Source organism: Coloeus monedula (assembly GCF_965178545.1).
Source record: "Coloeus monedula genome assembly, chromosome: 26".
NCBI lineage: Eukaryota > Metazoa > Chordata > Aves > Passeriformes > Corvidae > Coloeus > Coloeus monedula.
Genome location: NC_138806.1, coordinates 6802810 through 6824268, shown reverse-complemented (window position 1 = coordinate 6824268; position 21459 = coordinate 6802810). Strand labels below are relative to the sequence as shown.

Sequence of the window (21459 nt, the reverse complement as noted above, 5' to 3'; positions counted from 1 at the left end):
AAGGCACCTTACAGCTTTCTTCCATAATACCCATTCACGGCACCTCAGAGCTGTTATGTCTGTTCTTTGACATTCAGTTACATGACTCCACTTATTTTGTAAGACTTAAGGAGGGGATAATCCAGTACAATAGAGCTTTGCTTAAGTTCAAAGTTATCTGTACTTTGAAAGCCAGGTTATAATAAAATAATTGATAATTCTGCATGAAATGTGAAGGTCTCACAGCTCCGCTGCTGTGGTTCAGCTGGTGATACCTTGTACCACAAGCAGCATCCCGCAGGGAAGGAGCATGGAGTGACAAGACAAGTCGGAACAACCTTAAGATGAAGGACGTCAGAGTTAGATCAGATATGAGGAAGAAATTATTCCCTGAGAGGGCGGTTAGGCCCTGGCACAGGTTGCCCAGAGAAGCTGTGGTTGCCCCATCCCTGGCAGTGTTCAAGGACACCTTGGATGAGGCTTGGAGCAGGCTGGTCTAGTGGGAGGTGTCTCTGCACATGTCAGGGGGTGGCACTGGATGAGCTTTAGGTCCCTCCCGTGCCAAACCTTTCCATGATTCTGTGAATTACAATTACAGACTGGTTTGGGCTGAAGATGTCGTGGTTCCAAACCCCTGCCGTTAGGACTGTTATCAAAGCACATAATTATTATCTTCTGTATCTTCAATGTACCTACACAGTGACCTGGGGTAAGCTTGTAGTTTTCTGTATTTTACAGGTGAAAGCCGGCTTGGTGCCCCTTGGAGATGTTTTAGGGGTAGGTTAAAAGAAGAGGGGGTTAAGGACAAGGTTAAACTCAACCTCCAAGGAGTGAATTTTAGTTGGGAGTTGTTCCCAGCACTAAGCCAAAGGAAACTGGCTGTGCCCAGTGCCCTACAGCTGCCTCACCTGGGCACTCCTAAATTGCCCCAGGTGGGCAGTGCAGAGGTAGATCCAGCTGTTCCTTTCTGCCCAGATGTGTAAGTCAGCATCATTTGAATATTATTGATATCATGGTTGTGAAGGCAGGATGGGGAATGCACAATAAACCATGGAGCCATATTCTGGGAATGGCTTTTACCAAAAAGGTCTACCTTTAAAAAGGTAGTCTACCTTTTTAAAGAAAAAAATAACCTTGGAAATAAAAGTCTCTCTAGTTTTCATTTTACGTAAATGTCTCTGTTCTGGCTTGGTCTCCTAGAGCCAGTAAATGCCCACAGATTGACTGTGGGTGGTCAGCAGTTCGGCAAATTGGGCCATCCATCTAAATTTGTCTCTCTTAAATCTATCGGATTCACGTCAGCATTGGTTCAAGCAGTACAATAGGGATTCAGTGTCTTAGGCAGCTTATGTGGACCTACTGTATCATCCATTTTCATAACAGTGAAGCCACTGTGGAAGGACAGCTCCAGATGCTCAACTTCCAGAGCTGGTGGTGCTTAGGAATGCAGCTGTGGTTGCATGGGAGATGCTCCCAGGCTTTTAATTTGCTGTAGTGCAGATGAAACACCCAAAAATTGCTGTAAGCTTCTGTGAGCTGTACCCTATGAAGTTAAATGGGAATTTCTGGAAGCAACTGGCTTAAATTTCCAGAGGTTTTGTACCTATCCCAGATTCCATGATTTGTGGGTTTCAGTTACAGTTATCAAAAAGCAGTATTTTATTTAAAATAGCATCCTTTTACTGTAGCTGCAGGCTGAGAGCCAGAGGAGCCCAAACCAGGACAGAGCTGGGAAATGGAGATGGGCTCTTTTCCAGATTGTACATTATCAGATAAATAATTAACTACAGACTAATTGCAAATCCTAATTAGTCTCCTACAACTGCACTAAGCACAGTATTACTTCAGTGTAACGTGGTAAGAACTTGACCTTCAGGCTTTCACCCTGCTGCTGGTGTGAGCAGGAAGGAACTTGACTTTCGAAACCCAAATTACCTGTGTGATACTACAAGTCAGAAACCTCCACAGATTTTTGTTACAAAATTAAACGTATACAGAAATGCCGGTATACAGGCCTGGCCTTTTCCTGGTGTGCATTGCTAGCTGGAAGCTTGTCTGTGCTGCTTTTCCTACAGGTGGTGGAAAAAAAGTTAGGAAAAATTATTAGCAATGCTGGTTTTGGCCTGTTTTGTAGACTTGATGGGGAATTGGCAGGCAGACTGCTTTGTGGCATGGCCCCTAGGGTGAGTGCAGAAGGTAGGTTGTATCTGGAGAGACTTGATTTTCATATGACCATGAGTGTGTTGGGGACAGCAGGCGCCTGTGGAAGTTGCACGTGTATTTTCTGTCCTGGTCTTTCCTGTTAACTACTCACAGGTTGGTTGCTCTGCAGCTCATGGAGCACCTTCCAAATGGCTCTCGTAGCCTTGTGTTCTCTGTGAGTAACTTGGGGGCAATTTCTGTGTGAGGGAGGAGAGCAAACACTCTCTCTTCTCCAATGCTGGTGCAGAAAATCTTGTTCCCTGGTAGCTCTGGTGCTTCTGCTACAGGGACAAGATGCCTAGGTGTGCTTCCATGGGAGGTGCTGAGAAAATAATGAGCAGTGAGAGGAGAAGCAACAGTTAACATTGGAGAAAACATGTATCTATGGTGCATGATCTAAAATTAATGACCAACGTAGAATGCTAAAACAGGCTTGAATAACATGAATAACCTGAAAACCCAGATACTGAGGGTACAGCATGAACAGGTAGCGCTGTTGTGTTGGTAAAGCCACTGAGCAGCAGCCAAGGTAAACAATTCCTGTCTGAATCTGGTTTTCTTCTGTTTAGGTGATGCTGAGCAGGAGCTGGGACCCCCTCCATCCGTAGATGAGGCAGCAAACACACTCATGACTCGCCTGGGCTTCCTCCTCGGAGAGAAAGTCACGGAGGTTCAGCCAGGGCCCCAGTACAGCATGGAGGTGCAGGACGAGAACCAGGTATGACTCCCCTGATCCCAAGTGGCATGGGTTGGGATCACTGTGGAGCTTGGGAGAGGATGGTTATTGTCTAATTCCATGGCAACCAGGTGTGTCCTAACAAAATAATGGTGCTGAGGTAAAGGTTGTATCTCCTCTTCATGCAGTGACTCATCCTTCCAGAACAGCAGGCCGTGGTTCAGGGATCAGCCATGTGAGATAGCTTCTGTTGTTTTTCTGTTTCTGCAAATGTAGGAGTGGGCAGTGTTTCTAATCAGATTATAGTGACCAAAATAATCTGTACTTGCCTGGCATCTTTTTTGTGATATTTCAGAAGTACTTTAGTAGTGTTACATAAAGACTCACGGTCTCTGCAGAAGGGAGAGGGAAATAGTAATAGCCTAATTTTACAGATAGTCACAGTTCTTGCTCATATTTGCCCAACAAGGTGATTTCATGCTTGAAAACAGATAGAGAAGGCAAATCATAAAATCTTTATTGTGATGGAGCTTGTTATACCCCTGGCTGTCTGGAAGGCTCTGGGCTATGATACAGATTTTGTAGAAACTGCCTGAGCCTGAGTTTCTCCCTCCTTTTCCTCAGGTGTGGACAATCTGCAGTTTTTGCTGAGAGTGAAAATAGGAGCCGTTTCTCTCCCGCCTCTTTTTGTATTTAAATTGACAGATGGATAGTCCATGTAGCAGAAGAGTACAAAACTCAGCAGCCACTTCAAATTCTCTGTTCTTTTAACAGTCATTGGGTGACTCTGCACAAGTCACTCAGATATTTAACATAGATGTAATTCAGAGAACCTGAATTTCTTAAAAAAGAGAGTCAGTGAGAAGTGGCCTGTCCTCAGCACAGAAGAGATGTGGACCTGTTGGAGCAAGTCCAGAGGAGGCCACGGAGTTGGTCTGAGTGCTGGAGCCCCTCTGCTCTGGAGCCAGGCTGGGAGAGCCAGGAATGGTCAGCCTGGAGAAGAGAAGGGGGAGACCTTAGAGCCCCTTCCAGTGCCTGAAGAGGTCCAGGAGAGCTGGAGAGGCATGTTGGACAAGGGCCTGGAGTGACAGGAATGACTTCCCACTGACAGAGGGGGCTGGGTTAGATGGGATGTTGGGAAGAAATTCCTCCCTTTGGGGGTGGGGAGGCCCTGGCGCACGGTGCCCAGAGAAGCTGTGGCTGCCCCATCCCTGGAAGTGTCCAAGGCCATGTTGGGTTGACTGACTGACGCAAGAGGTTTTTGATCTCCTGCATGAGCTTGTTTGATTGAGAACCAAGAAATGTGATTTTGTAAAGTTTTTGCCCTTAACACAAACGTTATACTTTTAACACTTTCCATTCAATTTTTTAAAGCAAATTGTGGATTTAAAATGGATTTTGCTTTACATTGGGCTAGAAAATGTCCTTTTAACAGGCACCTATTTGAACTGAATACTTCAAAGCCAAGCAGAGCTTTTACTATAAATGGTTCCTTTTGTTGTTGCATTTTGACAAAAATTAAAACCCCATCTTTTCTCCAAAGCCAAGGATGTCTTTGGAGGATAAATAAAAGAAAAAATCTAAAGAGAAATAACAGAGACTTGTCCTCTAAAATAGATTGGTATCTTGGGCTATGTGCTAATTTTTGCATGAAAAAGTTTTCTAGGGTCTTTGAATGCTATTCCTGTTCTGGAGAAGATAAAGAGGGGCTGGTTCCTCAATTACCAAGTTAATTTTTTCCTTCCTTTGTAAGCGTCTCCTGCTGTTAGCACTTGCCTAGAATCCCGGAATACTCAAGGTTGGAAGTGACCTCACGAGATTGTCCCATCCACACACCCTCCGGAGGCAGGACTGGCTTCAGGGAGGGACCGTGGTTCTCAGGGCTCATCCACGCAGGGTTTGAAGATCTCCACTGGTGGGGATCACTGGGCTCTCTTGACAGCCTATCTTGGGGCTCACCAACTCTGAGAACATTTTTCTTCTACCTAGAAGAAAATTTCCTCGATAGAACCTGTTACTGTAGCTCCTTGTCCTTTCCCTCTCCACTTCTTAGAGGAGTGTGGCTGTGTCTTCTCTCCAGCCCCTGCAGATAGTGGAAGGCTGCAGCTGTCCTTGGATCCAGTGTAGCTGTCCTTTCTGGAGGCTGAATGAACCTTCTCCATCAGCATCTCATCTTCTTCCATCAGCATTGCCTCTTCCTTCCCTCCATCAGCCTCTCCTCTCCATCAGCCTCTCTACCTCAGCCCTAGCCATCTCACATTTTTGGGACTCTCCTCTGACTCTGCCATCTCCCACTGGCTGTCTCAGCAAACAAATCCTGTCCAAGCTAAAGCTGCTTCCAAATTGCAGCAAATCCTGGGAAAATCTCTCCAGATCTCCATCCCAAACTGAATTTCTTCCACTACCCTACTTCCAGTCATGTTGAAAATCACGCAATGAGATGTTTATGGGATTTACAAAGATTTAACTCTTCTATTAATCATTGATTAATTAAAATCTGATTGAGACTCTGGCCAGTAGTTTGCACTTGAATTTAAAAATTAGAACAATTTTTTGGGTTTTAATGTGTTAATTTACATGAGCTGGGCAAAGAAAACATTCTTTGTATCAAAAGATGCTGCTTGTTATTCCAGCCATGCTTTGCCTTCTCAGGCGAGACAATAATTGTTTGCCATCTCACCAGTGCATCAGCTGAAAGAAAGATAAGGAATAGGAATGTTTGCACTGGAACTGCCCAATCTGTACATGTCTATGTTGCCTTTCCCCACCCACCCCGTTGTCTTATTTTGACTATATCCAAGGATACATTCTCTAATCCAGATTGTAATGAAATAGTATGTTTTCTGTGCTTTTAATCGTGATTTCCTGAGTGGGAGATCCCAGGTGCTGGGGATTAAATCCTTTTTCTCCTACTGTTTGGGAAATTTTCTCTAGCTGTACTGTCTGCCAGAGCAGCACAAAGGACGTTGAGGCTCTGGCAGAACAGAGTAATTTTTCAAAGTTCAGTGAAAATGTGGCAGATGAAACAGCAGCAATAATAATACAGAATGTTCTGTCAATGGAAATTTTTATTTAAAACTCACACAGAGGAACATTTTTCTATATCAATACAAAAATAAAACATGTCAATCAATGCCAAGTGATATACTGTGTTATTTCATAATTTCCAGTTGCAAGGAGCTTGTTCTTCAGGAGCTGCATTGATAACACAGCAAATAAAGGAACTTCTATCACTTGCTGGCATTTCATGAAACAATAGTTTTATCAGCTGGAGGGAAGATGAGTGTACCATCCTTGCATGAATTTTAATTTGCTTTAAAGTGCAGTGGTTTCTGTGTTTTAAAGCTAGTGGGTGTTATTTTGTACTGACATAAGTTTCAGTGGGGATTCGTTTAAAATGACAGTTAAAGCAAAGACATAGAAAAACTTCACCATAAAGAATTTATAATAGTAATAAAGCTTTACATTCTGGAAGATCCTGTATGTAAGCTGATGGAATTTTTAGATGCTGTAGTTTGAGATTGGCAGGCATTTCTGGAGATCATCTAAACCAACCTTCTCCTTCAAGCAGGGGCAGGTGAGATTGGGTTGGGTTATTCCCCACCTGGAATTCTCTGTACAGTTCTGGTGCCCCCAACATAAAAAGGACATAGAACTGAGCAGAGCTAGGCAGAGGAGAGGCATCATCTCCTTCCCCTGCCAGCATCACACTTCCACATGCGGCCCAGGATACCCTTGGCCTTCCTTGTCCAAAGCTCCCAAATTATATTACCTTAAACTTGATGCAGTTCATTGGACTGTCAGTGAGTTAAAAAAAATATTGGGAAAAGCTGATGTAATGGTTCAGGTGTGCTGACAGAGTTCCATCAGCTGTGATAAATCAGAAGATAGTCCCACTGTGGTGGGTAGCTCAGTGAAAACATCTGTGTGGCACAGAACAGCAAGCCAAAAAGAGCCCTGTATTAGGTTATGCTAAGAATAATAATAAACCCCGGCAATTATAAAGGGAAAAAAATAATGGAATATTTTCATTGAATATGACACACAGGTAGTTTTTAATTTGGCCAGTACAATGAATGAGCTAGAAATAGTTTTGCAAAATTAAAAGCAGATTTAGAAAAATCAGTAGTTATTTAGACACCTGAAAAACTTGCAGTATGAAGAGACAGAAAAGGTTTGTGGGGAGAGAAAGCGTGTGACAGGTGATGTAATGACTGTGTGAAACCAGAGTATTCAGAGAGCCAAAATGCCCAGAGCAGTCAGCTTATTTGCAGTTCCTAGGAGGCACTGGGATAAAAGGAGAGGTACTGGTAAGTGCCTAGAATGTGAAAGAATGGAAAATAACAATAACTGTAAATTGGATGGAGAGAGGAGAGTGTTGGTTTGCTTGTCCCAGGTACTTCAGGAGATGACCATGTGTTGGCAGCCACCATGTACACTGCAGGTGTTTTAAAATCACAGGATCATTAAGGTTGGAAAATACCTCCAAGACCATCAAGTCCAACCTTTGACTGAATCCCACCATGTCACTAAACCATATCATGAAGTGCCACATCTGCTGGCTGTTTGAACACTGGTGACTCCACCACTGCCTTGGGCAGCCCATTCCAATGCCTGACCACTCTGTCAGCGAAGAAGTTTTCCCTGATATCCAATCTGAACCTGCCCTGGCTCAACTTGAGGCCATTTCCCCTTATCCTGTTGCATGTTGCTTGGAAGAAGAGACTGACCGTGATGGATACCAGAGGGAGATTAATTAACATGGAAATATTCACACGGTTCATTTTCTGCTGTGTTGGGGTGTCTGTTTTAACACACAAACCTGCTGGTGGAGCTGTGGCCATTAGCACTGTGTCCCTGGCTTGCTGATGCGCTGATCCATGTTGGGGATATTCTGTAATTAAGTTGAGATTGATTCAGCTCCCTCTAGCATGAGAGCAGAGCTGGGGTTGGCCGAGGGGCTGCCCCATCCCCCCTGCCGGGGATGCTCTGTGTTGCCTCCAGCACCAGGGCAGTTCCACTCTGAGTAAGGATTTTTACAAAACCCATGAAGCTGGACAAAGTAGGTTTTTTCCTGGTAGCTTCATGTGGTAGCTGCCTCCTAATACAAAACACCAGTACATCTTTTACATGTTCGACTTTAAAAAGTCCCTCCCAGACATTTTTTCTAAGTTTCAAATATGAAATAGGGAGGAGGAGAAAAAATTACATGTCAAGCCTGTTACGCAGTTTGCAGGTATGATGCTCTCTGTGGTCTCCTTCAAATGCCACAGAGAAGGGGGGATACAAAGCCACACAATTATATGGGGATGTTCACACAGAATTAAAGAAATCTCATTTAAGCAAATTCCAGATGGGGAATGGACCTCTGCTGTTCCTTCCCTGGGACCAGGATCATTTTACAGTGAGTGAAGTGCAACCTGCTGAGCTTAGCTCCAGCCAACAGCAGCAGTGCAGAACTGGCTGTGCTCTGCACTGTCCCCTGAGCCAGGGAGCCACGGGGTCACCTCCCTCTGCAGCACCCTAAAGATGAACTCCAGGGAGGATAATGTGCTGAAACTCCCATTTTTTAATGCTTACTTTTTGCCCATCCTCGAGGGGCAATGGACTGACCCTCCTGAGGGTGTGGCTCCTCCAGTGCCCACCCTGTGAATGGGTGCCTGTTCTGTCAGCCAGTCCTGTGCTAGGGAAGTGTTGAAATTGCCAGTTTATTTCCAAAAAAAATCTCTGAAGTCCAGTGTAAGGGTGATGAAGTTGCTGTGTTGGGTACACAAGAAGCCACCTGCGCCTGCCAAGCCCCTTGACCCTGCACAGCAGTTTTGTCCCCTGCAGGTGCTCCAGGATGTGTCTTCAGCAGGTAGAACCTTTTTCCAGGGGAGCTTCTGTATCCAGTAGCCTGTAGTTAAAACAAGGGTTCTGTCATATATCAAATTGAATTCAAGAAGGATTTTGGATTTTTAGTAAATCCATCTCCCTACACAGTATCCTATAGGGTCTTACCAAAAATCACTTTTAAAACAGCATCTTCTTTGTGCTGCTGCATTTTCCATATTATGGAGGGATTTTTTGTACTTTGTCTGGTGGGGAAAGCATGCCTGGGCAGGGAAGGGCCATCTGGTACCTAGATAAGGGATCTCTGTTGTTTTCCTGGAATGGAGGAAACATTTATAGAGCAAAATAAAAACTGCAGCCCCACAAGGATTCTGAGCAGATGGAAACAGCCCAGAGGTCTTTGTAGGATTTCCTGGATATGATGATTGTAGCTGTAAGTAAAGGTGAGATCACACTGTGTGCTTCCCGCCCCAGAGATCTCCACTTCAGCAGAGGCACAGAATTTACCTTTCTGTCGCAATTTTTGTTTATTTGTGCTTTTTTCTTTTAAGCTTTCAGTTCAATGCTAACAAAACAATCAAAACTCCTGATCAAGTATGGAAATCAGGCTTTTGATAAATACCACTATTTATGTTTCCTGTGGCTCCTATTGAACATGGAAGCTGGGATCTCTGAGGCATGAAGGGGAAAAACAAGCCTGGTGTCTGCCAGAGGTGGGGGGTGGCCTAGCGGATGTTTCATTTCAAACTGTAAAGCACTTCTTAACCTCACCAGACAAAGCAAATCCTCAAGTGTGAGCTACAGAAAGACTTTCCCCCTTGCAGTGCCTGTGGTGAGTGATGTGTTCCCGTTTTCCAGAGCTCGGCGGTGACGCAGCGCATCAGCCCCTGCTCCACCCTGACCAGCAGCACGGCCTCCCCGCCGGCCAGCAGCCCCTGCTCCACCCTGCCGCCCGTCAGCACCAGCGTCACGGCCAAGGACTGCACCTATGGAGCCGTCACCAGCCCCACGTCCACGCTGGAGAGCAGAGACAGCGGCATCATTGGTGAGTGCCAGGCCGTGCTCCTCCTCCTCCTCCTCCTCCTTCTCCTCCTGCTCCTCACTGCTGGAGGCTGAGCCCTGCATGGTGCACTGGGCTTGTCTAACAAGGGTTGGTTTATAGTTGTAGAATCCCAGGATGGTTTGAGTTGAAAGGGATCTTGAAGACCGTCCAGTCCCACCCCTGCCATGGGCAGGGACACCTTCCACTCTCCTAGGTTGGTCCAAGACCCGTCCAACCTGGCCTTGGACACTTCCAGGGATGGGGCAGCCGCAGCTTCTCTGGGCAACCTTTGCCAGGGCTTCACCACCCTCACAGGGGAGAATTTCTTCCCAATATCCCATCTAACCCTGCCCTCCCTTTCTGGCAGTGGAAAGCCATTCCACCTTGTCCTGTCACTCCAGGTCCTTGTCCCAAGTCCCTCTTCATGTTTCCTGGAGCCTCTTTCGACACTGGAAGGGGCTCTAAGGTCTCCCTGGAGCCTTCTCTTCTCCGGGCTGTACAATCCCAGCTCCAGCCTCACTCCAAAGCAGAGGAGTTCCAGGCATGTCATCAACTCAGTGACCTCCTCTGGACTCCCCAGCAGTTTCATGTCCCTTGGGGACTCCAGAGCTGGATGCAGTACTCTATTTAGATAATACTATTTATGTCATACACCTGTGTTTGCTAATTAGTGGGAAGATTTTGCATTATTCAGGTTAATACTGCAGTGACCAAGGTGATCTGTACCCCTCCATCTTCCATTCCTCATAGGTAAAACTACATAATAGTTGGTGAAAATTAGGATGTATGAGGTTGATAACTTTGCATCAATTAATTTACTTTTGGAACTTGTTTAAATGGTGCAAGAGGAAGCCTTGGGCAGGAGCTGAACTAAATTATCGCAGATTTCAGTGAATTTCTGTAGGTGCTGTGGCAGGTTTTTCATTTGAGTGATCTGTGGGTTGCAAGTGTAAAGAATCTGGAGAAAATAACATACACAGATTAATTCTGTTCAGTAACTGTACAGGCACAATGGGAAACCATTAATGTTTGGATGACATCAAACAGGATGGTTGTCACTTGGGTGTCCTTGCCACATGTTCTAGGTTAAGTATTTCCCCAGCTTAAGGTTATATTTTGCCAACAATTTATGTAGTGTTTAAAAAATGAAAAAGAAAGGCAGGTTGATTATTTAGGGAGGTTAGTTGCACTAGTGGTTAACATTTTGCTTAGCTGATCAGGGAATCTGGGCTTAGTTCGGCTCCTGGATGCCACAGCAACCCTTGCAGCACTTATGTGTGCATAATCTTAAAATGCAAATGGGTGAGCTATTCTGAGCTGTGTGCCAAAGTAGGTTAATGAATCCCACGAAAAGTCACTGCAGGATCCCACCCTCTTGCTTCCCTTCTCACCATATCCCACCATCAGAGCTGCACCTTCTCCCACATCCAACCCCAAAGCTGGGCTGGGCTGGGCTGGGCTGGAGGGACACGGTGAGTACAAATGGATGTTTGATCCCAGCTGGGTCCTGCCTCTGCCCAAGCTGTCAGTTGGGTCTAAGAGCTGAGCAAAGGTTAAAAGGATAAAAAAAAAAGTTACAAGGTCCAGATCTTCAAATTCAGATATTCTTTATTTGTAAAAGAAAAGCAATGGGGAATGGGGGAGAAGGTGAGCCAAGAGGAGAGGTAGGAGCAAGTCAGCCCTTTGTCCTGGATGCCATGGAATCCTGTCCGTGTAAAACAGAATGGCTGGTGAAAATCCTGACCTGTCTATAGCCTCTGAATAGCTTCCAGGACTTTTTGGCTCTCACTACGCAAAAGCAGCCAACTGTTAATGTTCAAAAATCTGCTACTGAGAAGAAAACTGGTCAAAGAATCATATGCTGCTGTGGGGGAGCTTTGCACCTCACAGCCCCTCCAGTGTGAGTTTGGAAGCTTTGCTGCTGGAATGGAGCAGAATACAGGAAAATCTCCACCAGTCTTAGCAATCCTATAAAATAACCAGCAAACTTTTTTTGCCAGTATGCCAAGTTTGTCCAGGTGATGTTCAAGCAGCACTTCATGTCATTAGCAGCGATCTCCTAAGGAATGGCTGTTTTCCATATGGCATCTCCCTGTAGAAGTATGTTCACACACCCCAAGTTGGAATGGGGCAACACTTTTTCCCTGTGATGATCTGTTCCCTGCTGTTCCCAGCAGTCTGTTCCCTGCTGAATTGTCAGGGGATCATCCTGAGCAGGGACACAGGTAGGAGGGAAAAGCAGCTTAAAAGGGAAAGCAGCGGAAATCCTCTGGCCCTGCTGCTACAGTGAAGTGCACAGGTCTGGTACTGTGTGGACCAGACGTTTTCACTTAGATTTTGTGGATTTATTTGATGGAGAATAACATATAAAGGAGCCCTGTCCCCTCCTGAGAGTCCCTGCACTGTAGCTTTTTCCACTTGTTCTTTTCTTGCTATTTTTTTCCTCTGATTCCTGAGCTTTTATCAAGATGCTGCCTTCTACAGATTTATGTGTTTGTGGGCTAAAAACAGGTTTGTTAATAAATTTGCCTAAATACCTGCTAAGCAGAATAGATGCTGCTAAGCAGAATAGATGCTGCTGACAATAAAACAAGATGGATTTATTTCCGACTTTAACTGCTTTGAGAAGGGAACAAAGAGCAGCTCAAAAGGCACATCAAGATAAATTTAACTCAGGTTAAATATTTTTGTGATCTTACAGTTAAAGAATTTGAATTCCGACATTCTCATCAGTATTATGAAATGCTCTGTTAATAATGAATAACATTTTTGAGAATTACAGATCTTTTTTTGAATCTCAATGACTTCTATTTGGGCTCATTCCCCAAAGAGGAGCTTCCTGAAAAATGTCTCATCTCAGTAACTAGTGAGCTTCTGTTCACTAATGCACCTTCATATTTTAGGTGACAGGGATGATGGTTCAGAAAGTGAAAGGGGAGCTAACTTCCCAGGTTTCTCATCAGCTCTTGAGCAAAATCAGGGGGTCACAGAATCCCAGCCACACAAAGTCTGTGAATCCCAGTTCAAATCTTTCTCCATTTCATTAAAAGGAGAGATAAAGCAGAAAGCAAAGTTGTACATGTGCCATGGTTCATGGTTGACGTTCGGGTGAGAAACCACGAAGTCATGAAACAACATTTCTGCCTTCCCCCTGTTAAACCACTGAGGCATCAATGTTTGGGTTTGACCCCGAACTGGTTCATAAATACTGGAGAGGTAACAGGCTAGCTACAGGTGCTGGTTACATTACTGGGAAAAAAGGGGAAGAAAGAGAGTTTAAAGCTGAAGAAAGTGACACAGAACAGGTGGTAAACTCTCAGATTGACTTTGGTTTATGGTAGATGGAGCCCAGTAGATGGAGGAAAAAAAAGAATGAAAAATTGGAAGAAAGAATAGAGTGAAAAGGCTGCTCAGAAGAGAGCTAGAGGAGAGTTGAGTGTTGTCAGCTCCCCTGATGTTATTTTGGATACTTGTAATAAGTGGCTTCTCTTTAATGTTTTAGCTGGTGATGGCATGAGATTGGATGGGACTCAGCTTTTATTTAAAGAGCAACAAGATTTTAACCTTCATGGTTATGGAAAGCTTCCCAATGATCCAAGCTTGCCCGAAAATTTAATGCTGAGTCTTAAATAACCTCCCTCCTCTTGTGCACATACCCCGACACGTGCCTCCTTTCTGCTTTCTTGTTCAAATCTCATAATTTTAAAACCAGTTTTGAAGCATGGTGGGCTCAAACAAAGGAATAAAATTGTCATTGCTGATGCTAAAGAAGGAGAAAGGGGGAACTGGGAAACTGCTGTTGATGAGACAGGCAAAAATAAAGAAGGATCCAAAATGTGAAAGATGGACAGCACAGAGAAAGCATTGAATCAAGAAGGTGATGGAGACTCATGTGGGCTTAGAGGGATGTGTATGTGCATTTCTTCTTGTGAAATTTTGAACTTTTAAAATCCAGAGGTTGCCTGGAGCTGGCTGTTGTGGTTTAGCCCCAACCAACAACTGAGTACTGGGAGAGAATCAGAAGGGTAAAAGTGGGTTGAGATAAGAACAGCTCAATAATTGAAATAAAATAACAACAATAACAATAATAATAATAATAGCATTAAAAGAAAAATAGCAAAAAGAAAAAAAAACCCGAACAGATAAAGAAGTGATGTAAATGACACAGCTGCTCACCACCACCCACCCAGTGCCCAGCCAGTTCCCCACCTTTCAGGTACCACCTGCCCCTTTCAGGTACCACCTGCCCCTTTCAGGTACCAACTACCCCTTTCAGGTACCACCTGCCCCTTTCAGGTACCACCTGCCCCTTTCAGGTAGTTGTAGAGAGCAGTAAGGGCTCTCTGACCCTCTTTTTGTCCAGGCTCAGTTGCCCCAGCTCCCTCAGCTATTCCTCATCAGACTTGTGCTCCCGACCCTTCCCCAGCTCTGTTGCCTTCTCTGAACACACTCAAGCCCCTTCATGTCTTTTCTGTAAGAACATGTTTGTAGAGAGAAAGCTCAGCATAACGAGTCAAGGTTAAGAGCCAGTGGCTTATGGCCACTCCTGGATTTCCATAAGCCATTGTCTCTAATTTTTGTGCCTCTCTGTTGCAGAGATGTCACTCCAGATGTGCATGTGTGCTCTGTAAAAGGGGTATGTTTAAATAATAACATGGTGGGGGGCGGGTTGATGTTTTGGTAAACATCATTAAGGTTGTTACATCTGTATTAGAGTTGGGACCTTTTTAACAGACTTCTTTCATGTTTACAATAGTGGACTGTGCTTTACAACATTAATTACCTTGTTTCTGCAAGTAATAAAGTGCAGTTTCTAAACTGAAGCTTTGCTGAGCTCTTCTGTCTCACAGTGTTTGCATGAAGTTGGGCTCAGGAGGTCGGAGGGTCTCGCTCTGTTGCAGGGCTGTTTTACCCAGACCTTGCATTTCTAGCCTGAGTAGCAGCCAGGATCGAGCCCTGCAAGGCATTCATCCCATTCCTCATCCCATTCTTTATCCCATTCCTCATCCTGCTTGTCAATCAGTGCAGCACGGGATTCAGATCTAGCACAGAATGGATTTAGGGTCAGGTGATGCTACTGTTGAGGTATTTTTCATTTCATTTTTAAGACCTTTTGTGTGCTCACCATAACACCCCCAGGCCTGGCAAAGAAATGGCTTTACCTGTTTAATCTCTGTCTATTGGTGGGATTGTTGATACGAATTAAGCCAGTGATTTTAATTTCTTTTTCTCCTATTTGAGACCACTGTTGAAAGATAAGTTAAACATCTAGCGAGTGGTGCGGATTTTGACTTCAAGCCTTGAGCAGGACAGACCTTGGGGGTTTTGGGGTAGGGTTTTTTTTGCATGGAGATGCCTTAAACTCACTGCCTGGTGGTGTCCAGCAGAGAATAATGTTCTAAAGGTGCTGCAGGGTTGTTGGGGCACAGACTGCATGTGACTGCCCGAGGCTGCCGCCTTCCCTTGGGAGCAGTTTGGACTTAAGCTTTCTGCCTGCCAAATTTTTCTGTTTGGCAGCTGGAGTGGTCTGGGGTGACGTGGCTATATTTAGTTGTATCCTTCTGTGGCTGAGTTTATGGAGGCTTATGTAGATTAGGGTAAAAAATTTATTTCCCTCCTTGCCAACTTGCACATGTTAGCTGGGACATCTCTAATGGAATGAGGCAAGCGGTGCTGAAGACAAGTGAAATGAGGTTAGTTCAGGCTGGGTTTGTAGCTCGTTGCAGTGCAGCATATGAAAGCTCATTGCTTTGCTGCAGTTTTTTTTTTAAATCAACAAAATCCCTGTGTCTGACTTGAGGCACTGTAAATCTTCGTATATAATTAATGTTACAGCTGTTGGTCATTGTCACATGGGACCTACGTTACTGCTTCTCCCAGTTACAGCCGGAAGGTGAATGTAAAGGTTGATGTTTTCCAGGCATGGTCTTTGCCTTGAGGAGAATTGGTTGGGATGGTAAAGATTCCCTCATGTGTTGGACTGGAGACACATTCAGTTGAAAACCTCCCAGGGCATAGGCCAGCTTAAAACTAAATGAGAAATAATATTTGTGGCCTGTAAGTGCACAGAACTCCCTGAGAAGTGTAGTGCTGTCTGTAGTGCTGAGGTGCTGTCTTGAGGGGCTGCTGCTGCTTCGGTACAGCTCTGTTATTTCCCCAAAGAAATAGAAGTATTTTGCCCATGTTATTTTCAAAAAGTTCTGATCAGAGCTTTTGTTTCCAAGGGAAAAAGCTGCAGACAGGATTGTGGACGGGCACCTCCCTGCCTGCGCCCTCATCTGAGGGGCTTTCCATGGGAACATTCATTATGTGTTTTCCAGTAGTCAGATGAGCTGGATGCCTTGAATTCTGTCTGTGCTCACATTAAATAGCATCAGACTGTGCCAGTGGAGACTGAAGATACACCTCTATATCCATAAATATATAAATGTATATGGACACGCCTATATTTATGTCCCTGTGGTATTACTTCAGTGCTCTAGAGAACCTCAGTTGTTTGTGCCTGTCAGATTTCTCCTGTTCTGTTTGTGACTCACACACTGCCCCACCTTTCTCCATCCCTTCAGTGGCTTGTTTGCTCCCAGCAGCTGTCAGCACTCACTGTGGTCAGTGTGATCTGATGGAGCAGGGCCCAGGCATGGCAAGGTTCTGATTTTTTTTCATCAGGGTTGTGCTTTTTGTCTGGATTTACTAGTTGAAGAGTTCAAGTGTTCTCCCATAGCCTCTCATGTCCCACTGGGTTCCTGTTGTGGCACTCCCAGCATGTCCCATCACTTGTCCCCTGATGCTCTGGGTCCCTTGGAGACTGGGCTTGAAAGACCTGCCTCTCTGCAGATGGCTTAAGGCAAAAATTCCTGCTCTTTGATGGAATTGAGTTCATCACTTTATCTCTTCCCAGTTTAGAGCATGCTGTCTGTTCAAAGGCTGCATTTTTTTTGAGCTTTTGGGTAATGAGGTGTCCTTGTGTTTAAAAATCATGGAATTATAGAGTGATTTGTGTTGGAAGGGACCTTTAAAGACCAGATAATCCCAGTCCCCTTGCACTGTCCCCAGGTACAACATCCACATGTTTTTTGAACATTTCCAGGGATGGTGCCTCCATCACTGACCTAGACAGCCTGTTCCAGGACTTGACCATCCTTTCAATGAAGACATTTTCCCTAATATCCAACCTTAACCTTCCCTGGTGCAATTTGAGGCTGTTTCCTCTCATCCTGTCAGAATGCAATGGGAATGGCAATGGGAGTGGGGATGGGGATGGGGATGGATGGGATGGGATGGGATAGAAAATGGAATGGAATGGAATGGAATGGAATGGAATGGAATGGAATGGAATGGAATGGAATATTTCAGTGTGAAGGGACCTACAATGATCACCTGCTCCAACTCCCTGACTCTTTCACGGCTGTCCAAATCTTTGCACTTTCATTGTATTTATCTGCCAACTTGGCATTCACAACTTTCCTCCCCTGAATATCATTCTACATCTTACTAGTTGCAGGTAATGTAAATTTTTTGAAATTTTCGGTTGCTTTCTCCAGTTGTCACTGGGAAGGTGCAATGTCTGAGCAGCTCTGGGGGTCCCAGCATGGGAGACATGCTCAGCCTGTCGGTTCGTGTTGCTGACTCACAGCTAACCTGATGCTTTTGCTTTTTAACGAAAGATAAAATTATTTGGTTTAAAATAGCTCCTAGAAGAGATTAAAACCATAGAGCCATCACTTCAGCCTGTGTAGCAGCACTTAGACCATCCAGGGCTGTTCAGCAGGTAAATTAATCCACAGGGAACAGTCCTAAATACCTGAGTCAGTGACGAGTTTGCACATAAAACAGCTTTAGTGTAAACCAGAGAAAATTATCTTTAAACTGAACACAAATTGTTGATTAGAAAAAGGGGCAGCAGGACTTACTAGCTCTCTTTTTGTTGTTTCATTTAGCAAGAACTTATTTTGACACATAGTTATTTTGTTTTTCCTCAGTTTGATGTGTTAGAAGATGACTGATGTCAGCTGCTGATTTGTTTCTACAAAGACTAATTAGACACATACTGAGATAGGCTTTTAAAATTAATGGATTTTTTTGGATCAATGGAGTTTTTTTCTGTGAATAGACAACATGGCATGCCTTGCCCTGCAAACCCAGACTTTGAAATGGAGATTTTTCTAGATAATAATTTCAAACATATTTCTTAAACAATATGAGGGAGCAAGAGAAGTGTGTGAACAGCTGGTTTCTGTTTTTATCTAATTTTCTTATCCTAAATCATAAATATGTTTACCTGACAGCAAGCCAATGTATAAATGCCAACAAATAAGTACCAGTTCTTAGCAGCTGCATGTGTTGGTTTTAAATTTCAAAATATGTTGCAAGCAACTAAATTTTGGAACATATGATGGGGTGCAAAGATATTGAGCCCACTGCCTAGAAAGAAATCCAATACTGACAAATAAAGCCATAGAAATAGGGGTGGAGGTTGAAGCCATTGTGGAGTCTGTTAGGATGGATAAAGAACAAGTTTCCCAGAGCAGCTGTGGCTGCCCCGTTCCTGAAGTGTCCCAGGCCAGGTTGGATGGAGCTTGGTACACCCTGGGATAGTGGAAGGTTTCCCTGCCCATAGCAGGGTGGGGGCAACTGGATGGGCTGTAAGGTCCCTTCCAACCCAAACCATTCTATGATTCTGTGATACATGCAGATAAGATGTGTGTGTGTTGGGACCTTGTCTCAGGGACTTAAGATTATGACCTTGAATGAACATATGGGGGACTAAAGATGAGAGGAAAGTCAATAGCCCAAAGGGGTTTACAGCCAGGGGATAACTACACTGGAATCCAGAAGAGAAAATACAAGTGGGGAGAAGATGGGGGTGTTCTGGATCAATTGAGTGTTGTCAGTTCTCAGTGGGAAAGTCAATATAGCACCAATCCTCGTCTGTAAAATGAAATAATATAAGGGAAAATGAGTGGATTACAGTTAAAGCTTCATAAAAACTTTCTGTCAGTCAAATGAGATAAGGGGTTCAGTTTCTGAACCAAACTAATCCGTGGGAGCTGGTTCAGGCAGGTCAGTGGAGGCTTCTGAATGTCAGACCTTGCAAGACCTTGCAAACTTCTGCAAACATTTCCTGGAAATGGAAAAGTAGAAACTCTGATGCCAATTAAAAGACATGAGGAGCCGTGATAATGTTTCCTTCTAAATAATTTCTATTCTTTCTGGAATGATGTATTTGAATACAATGCAGCACAGAATTTTTAATACTCTTTGTAATTACAAATGGCTTTTAATGGTATGAGCCAAAACATTAGAGCTTAAATGTTCTTTTAGAAGCCTTAAGCAGAAACAGTATCATTAAACTAAAATCCATAATCTCTGATTTATGTGGATGTGGAAAATATGATGAATTTTTGATTCTTGCATGGCTCAGCTCAGCATTGAGCAGTGTGTGTTCAAGCCATTCTTGCTTTGTTACTCATTTTGTTTATAATTTCTTCCTTCAAGCTACTTTGACAAGTTACTCTGAAAATGTGGAACGTACTAAATATGGAGGGGAAAGCAGTAAGGAACTTGGATCTGGAGGAAACCTGAAACCTTGGCAATCCCAGAAATCCAGCATGGACTCCTGCCTGTACCGTGTGGACGAGAACATGACAGCCTCCACCTACAGCCTCAACAAAATCCCCGAGAGGAACCTGGAGACCGTCCTGTCCCAATCAGTGCAGTCAATTCCTCTCTACCTTATGCCACGGCCAAATTCAGTAGCAGGTAAGAAATTCATGTTTGTGCCTTTAGGTCAGAGCCAGACACGGCACGTGGATGTCACAGCCCTTCTTGTGTTTCCTTATCCAAGAAGAAATCTCCTTTCTGGAGTCATTGTCCTTAAGAATCATGAAAATTGTCTTTTTGTTTGACTTACTGGTTCTAAATGGAAAATTCCTGTGTGGAAAACCATTTCTGATGGTGTCCAGTGGTTATTTCAGCAGTTCATGATCCCTTTCTTACAAAATTGTACAACAAGATTACAGGGGAATATAATTTAAAAAGAAAAAACCAGATTATTTGCTGTCATTACAATGCAAATGTCTTGGGTTTAAGGTGCCAAGACATCATAGCCATTTCTACTATTTCAAAGCATTGCAAGTAAAATCAAGTGTCCGATGTTCTCTGAAGATCTTAAGAGCTCTGGAGTTAAGAGAGTGCTGGTACCTTCTGTCTACAGAGGATTTGCTCTGGGTTCCATCTCTCATGGTGGACTGTGCCCCAAACATCTCACACCTCACAGCACCTGGCATTTGCTAATGACTTACATTTTTTGTCTTGGCATAAAATCAACATTATTTTCATTTAAATTCATGTCTGCTCTTTGAAACATTTCTAAATGCTGCTGTGCCATACCTTATTGGTGTCTTTTACCAGCCTGCTGAGTGTCCCCCTGAAGCTGGTAACAGCAGAGCAGAAAAAAGAGATGGGATTAGAAATATTAAAGCTTTGCTGCAAAGCTGCTTGCCTGGAATTACTCCCTGTTCCTTTATTGCCCCATATTTTTTTCTTGCTGGGTAACTTCTCTGGGGTAAAATGTGTTGTCTGTGTGTCTGTGTAGATACATGGAGAAATCCACGCTTTGAATTCGGACTCCCAGAAGACCCAGAGATGAGTCTGAGAGATAGCCCAAAGAGCCTGGGATATTGTCTGTTAAATCAGCATCCCTTGGTGAACCAGGCTGCATTGCATAACTGGATTAGGTTTCCTTTTTAATCCCACTTTAGCCAGTCACAGACCTAAAAGCAATGTAGAAATGAGATTTATAGATGGTGAAGTACAAGCACGGAGCATGGAGGTGCAGCACAGACTGAAAACCTGGTATTTCAGACTAGAAAGAGGGGATAGGAAAAACTGGAGAACTCCACCTGCGTAGCCTGCTTACTTTAGATGACTTCCTTATAAATGACACTGTGTAAACACCTTCCAAAGCAAACAGAGTAGGCTGGGCACCATAAATTTAAATACATGTGTGTTGATTTAATTGTCTTTGGCAGTTGTTGACTTGCTTGGTGCATTTAGAGGCAAATATTATTTCAAGAGGACGCTATCTATCCAGCAAAGTTCAGGAACAACTTTTCCTTCTGGATGTTTATTTTTTGGTAGGGATTTTGCTGCTTTTAGGTACTATGACAGCTAACACAGTTCATGTCCCAGGTTTAATCATGGAGGTAACTATGATGAGAATTCAAGATTTGGCTTAACGTTTTATCATCAAATTATCACATATTAGGTCCTATACGCTTATGGCACCAGAAAATTATGGGGTTTAGGTAATGGATTTATATGGATGGTTTTCCCCAAACAGTTTAACCTCATTGTCTTTGTGCCTGAATGGTGGGAAAGGGAAGACAAGTGTAGTTTCAGGGTTGATTTAAGTCTGTCTCAAATGTGACACTGCTCAAAGAGTTAATGCTGAGCTGCCGATTCCATGTCCTTGCTCCAGTGACACACATTGGGTAGCCACTTGATAAACCAGATTAGTTGACTAATCCAGCTGAAATTAACCCATCAGAAAACAGGTGTATTAACTGTAAGCCTCGAGGTCTTCAGTGTGGAGACAAAGTGTAGCTGGGAGTGGGGCAAAAAGCTGCCTTTCCTTTAGTGGTATTCTATGGTATTCCACATTTTAAGGTAATCATGAATTCACAGCTTTGCTAAAACAGGCTCATCTTCTCTTATTTGTTTTCAAATG

The 21459-nt window shown here is 43.9% G+C and overlaps 1 protein-coding gene across 1 annotated transcript in view; it reads left to right on the top strand.

Moving 5' to 3' along the window:
* TANC2 (tetratricopeptide repeat, ankyrin repeat and coiled-coil containing 2) overlaps nucleotides 1–21459 on the top strand; it is a 195783-nt gene that overhangs the window by 103477 nt on the left and 70847 nt on the right. The window contains exons 7-9 of the mRNA XM_082297163.1: nucleotides 2751–2899; nucleotides 9548–9734; nucleotides 19227–19490. Coding sequence (XP_082153289.1) covers nucleotides 2751–2899; nucleotides 9548–9734; nucleotides 19227–19490 — 600 coding nt within the window. The remainder of the gene's footprint in view (nucleotides 1–2750; nucleotides 2900–9547; nucleotides 9735–19226; nucleotides 19491–21459) is intronic.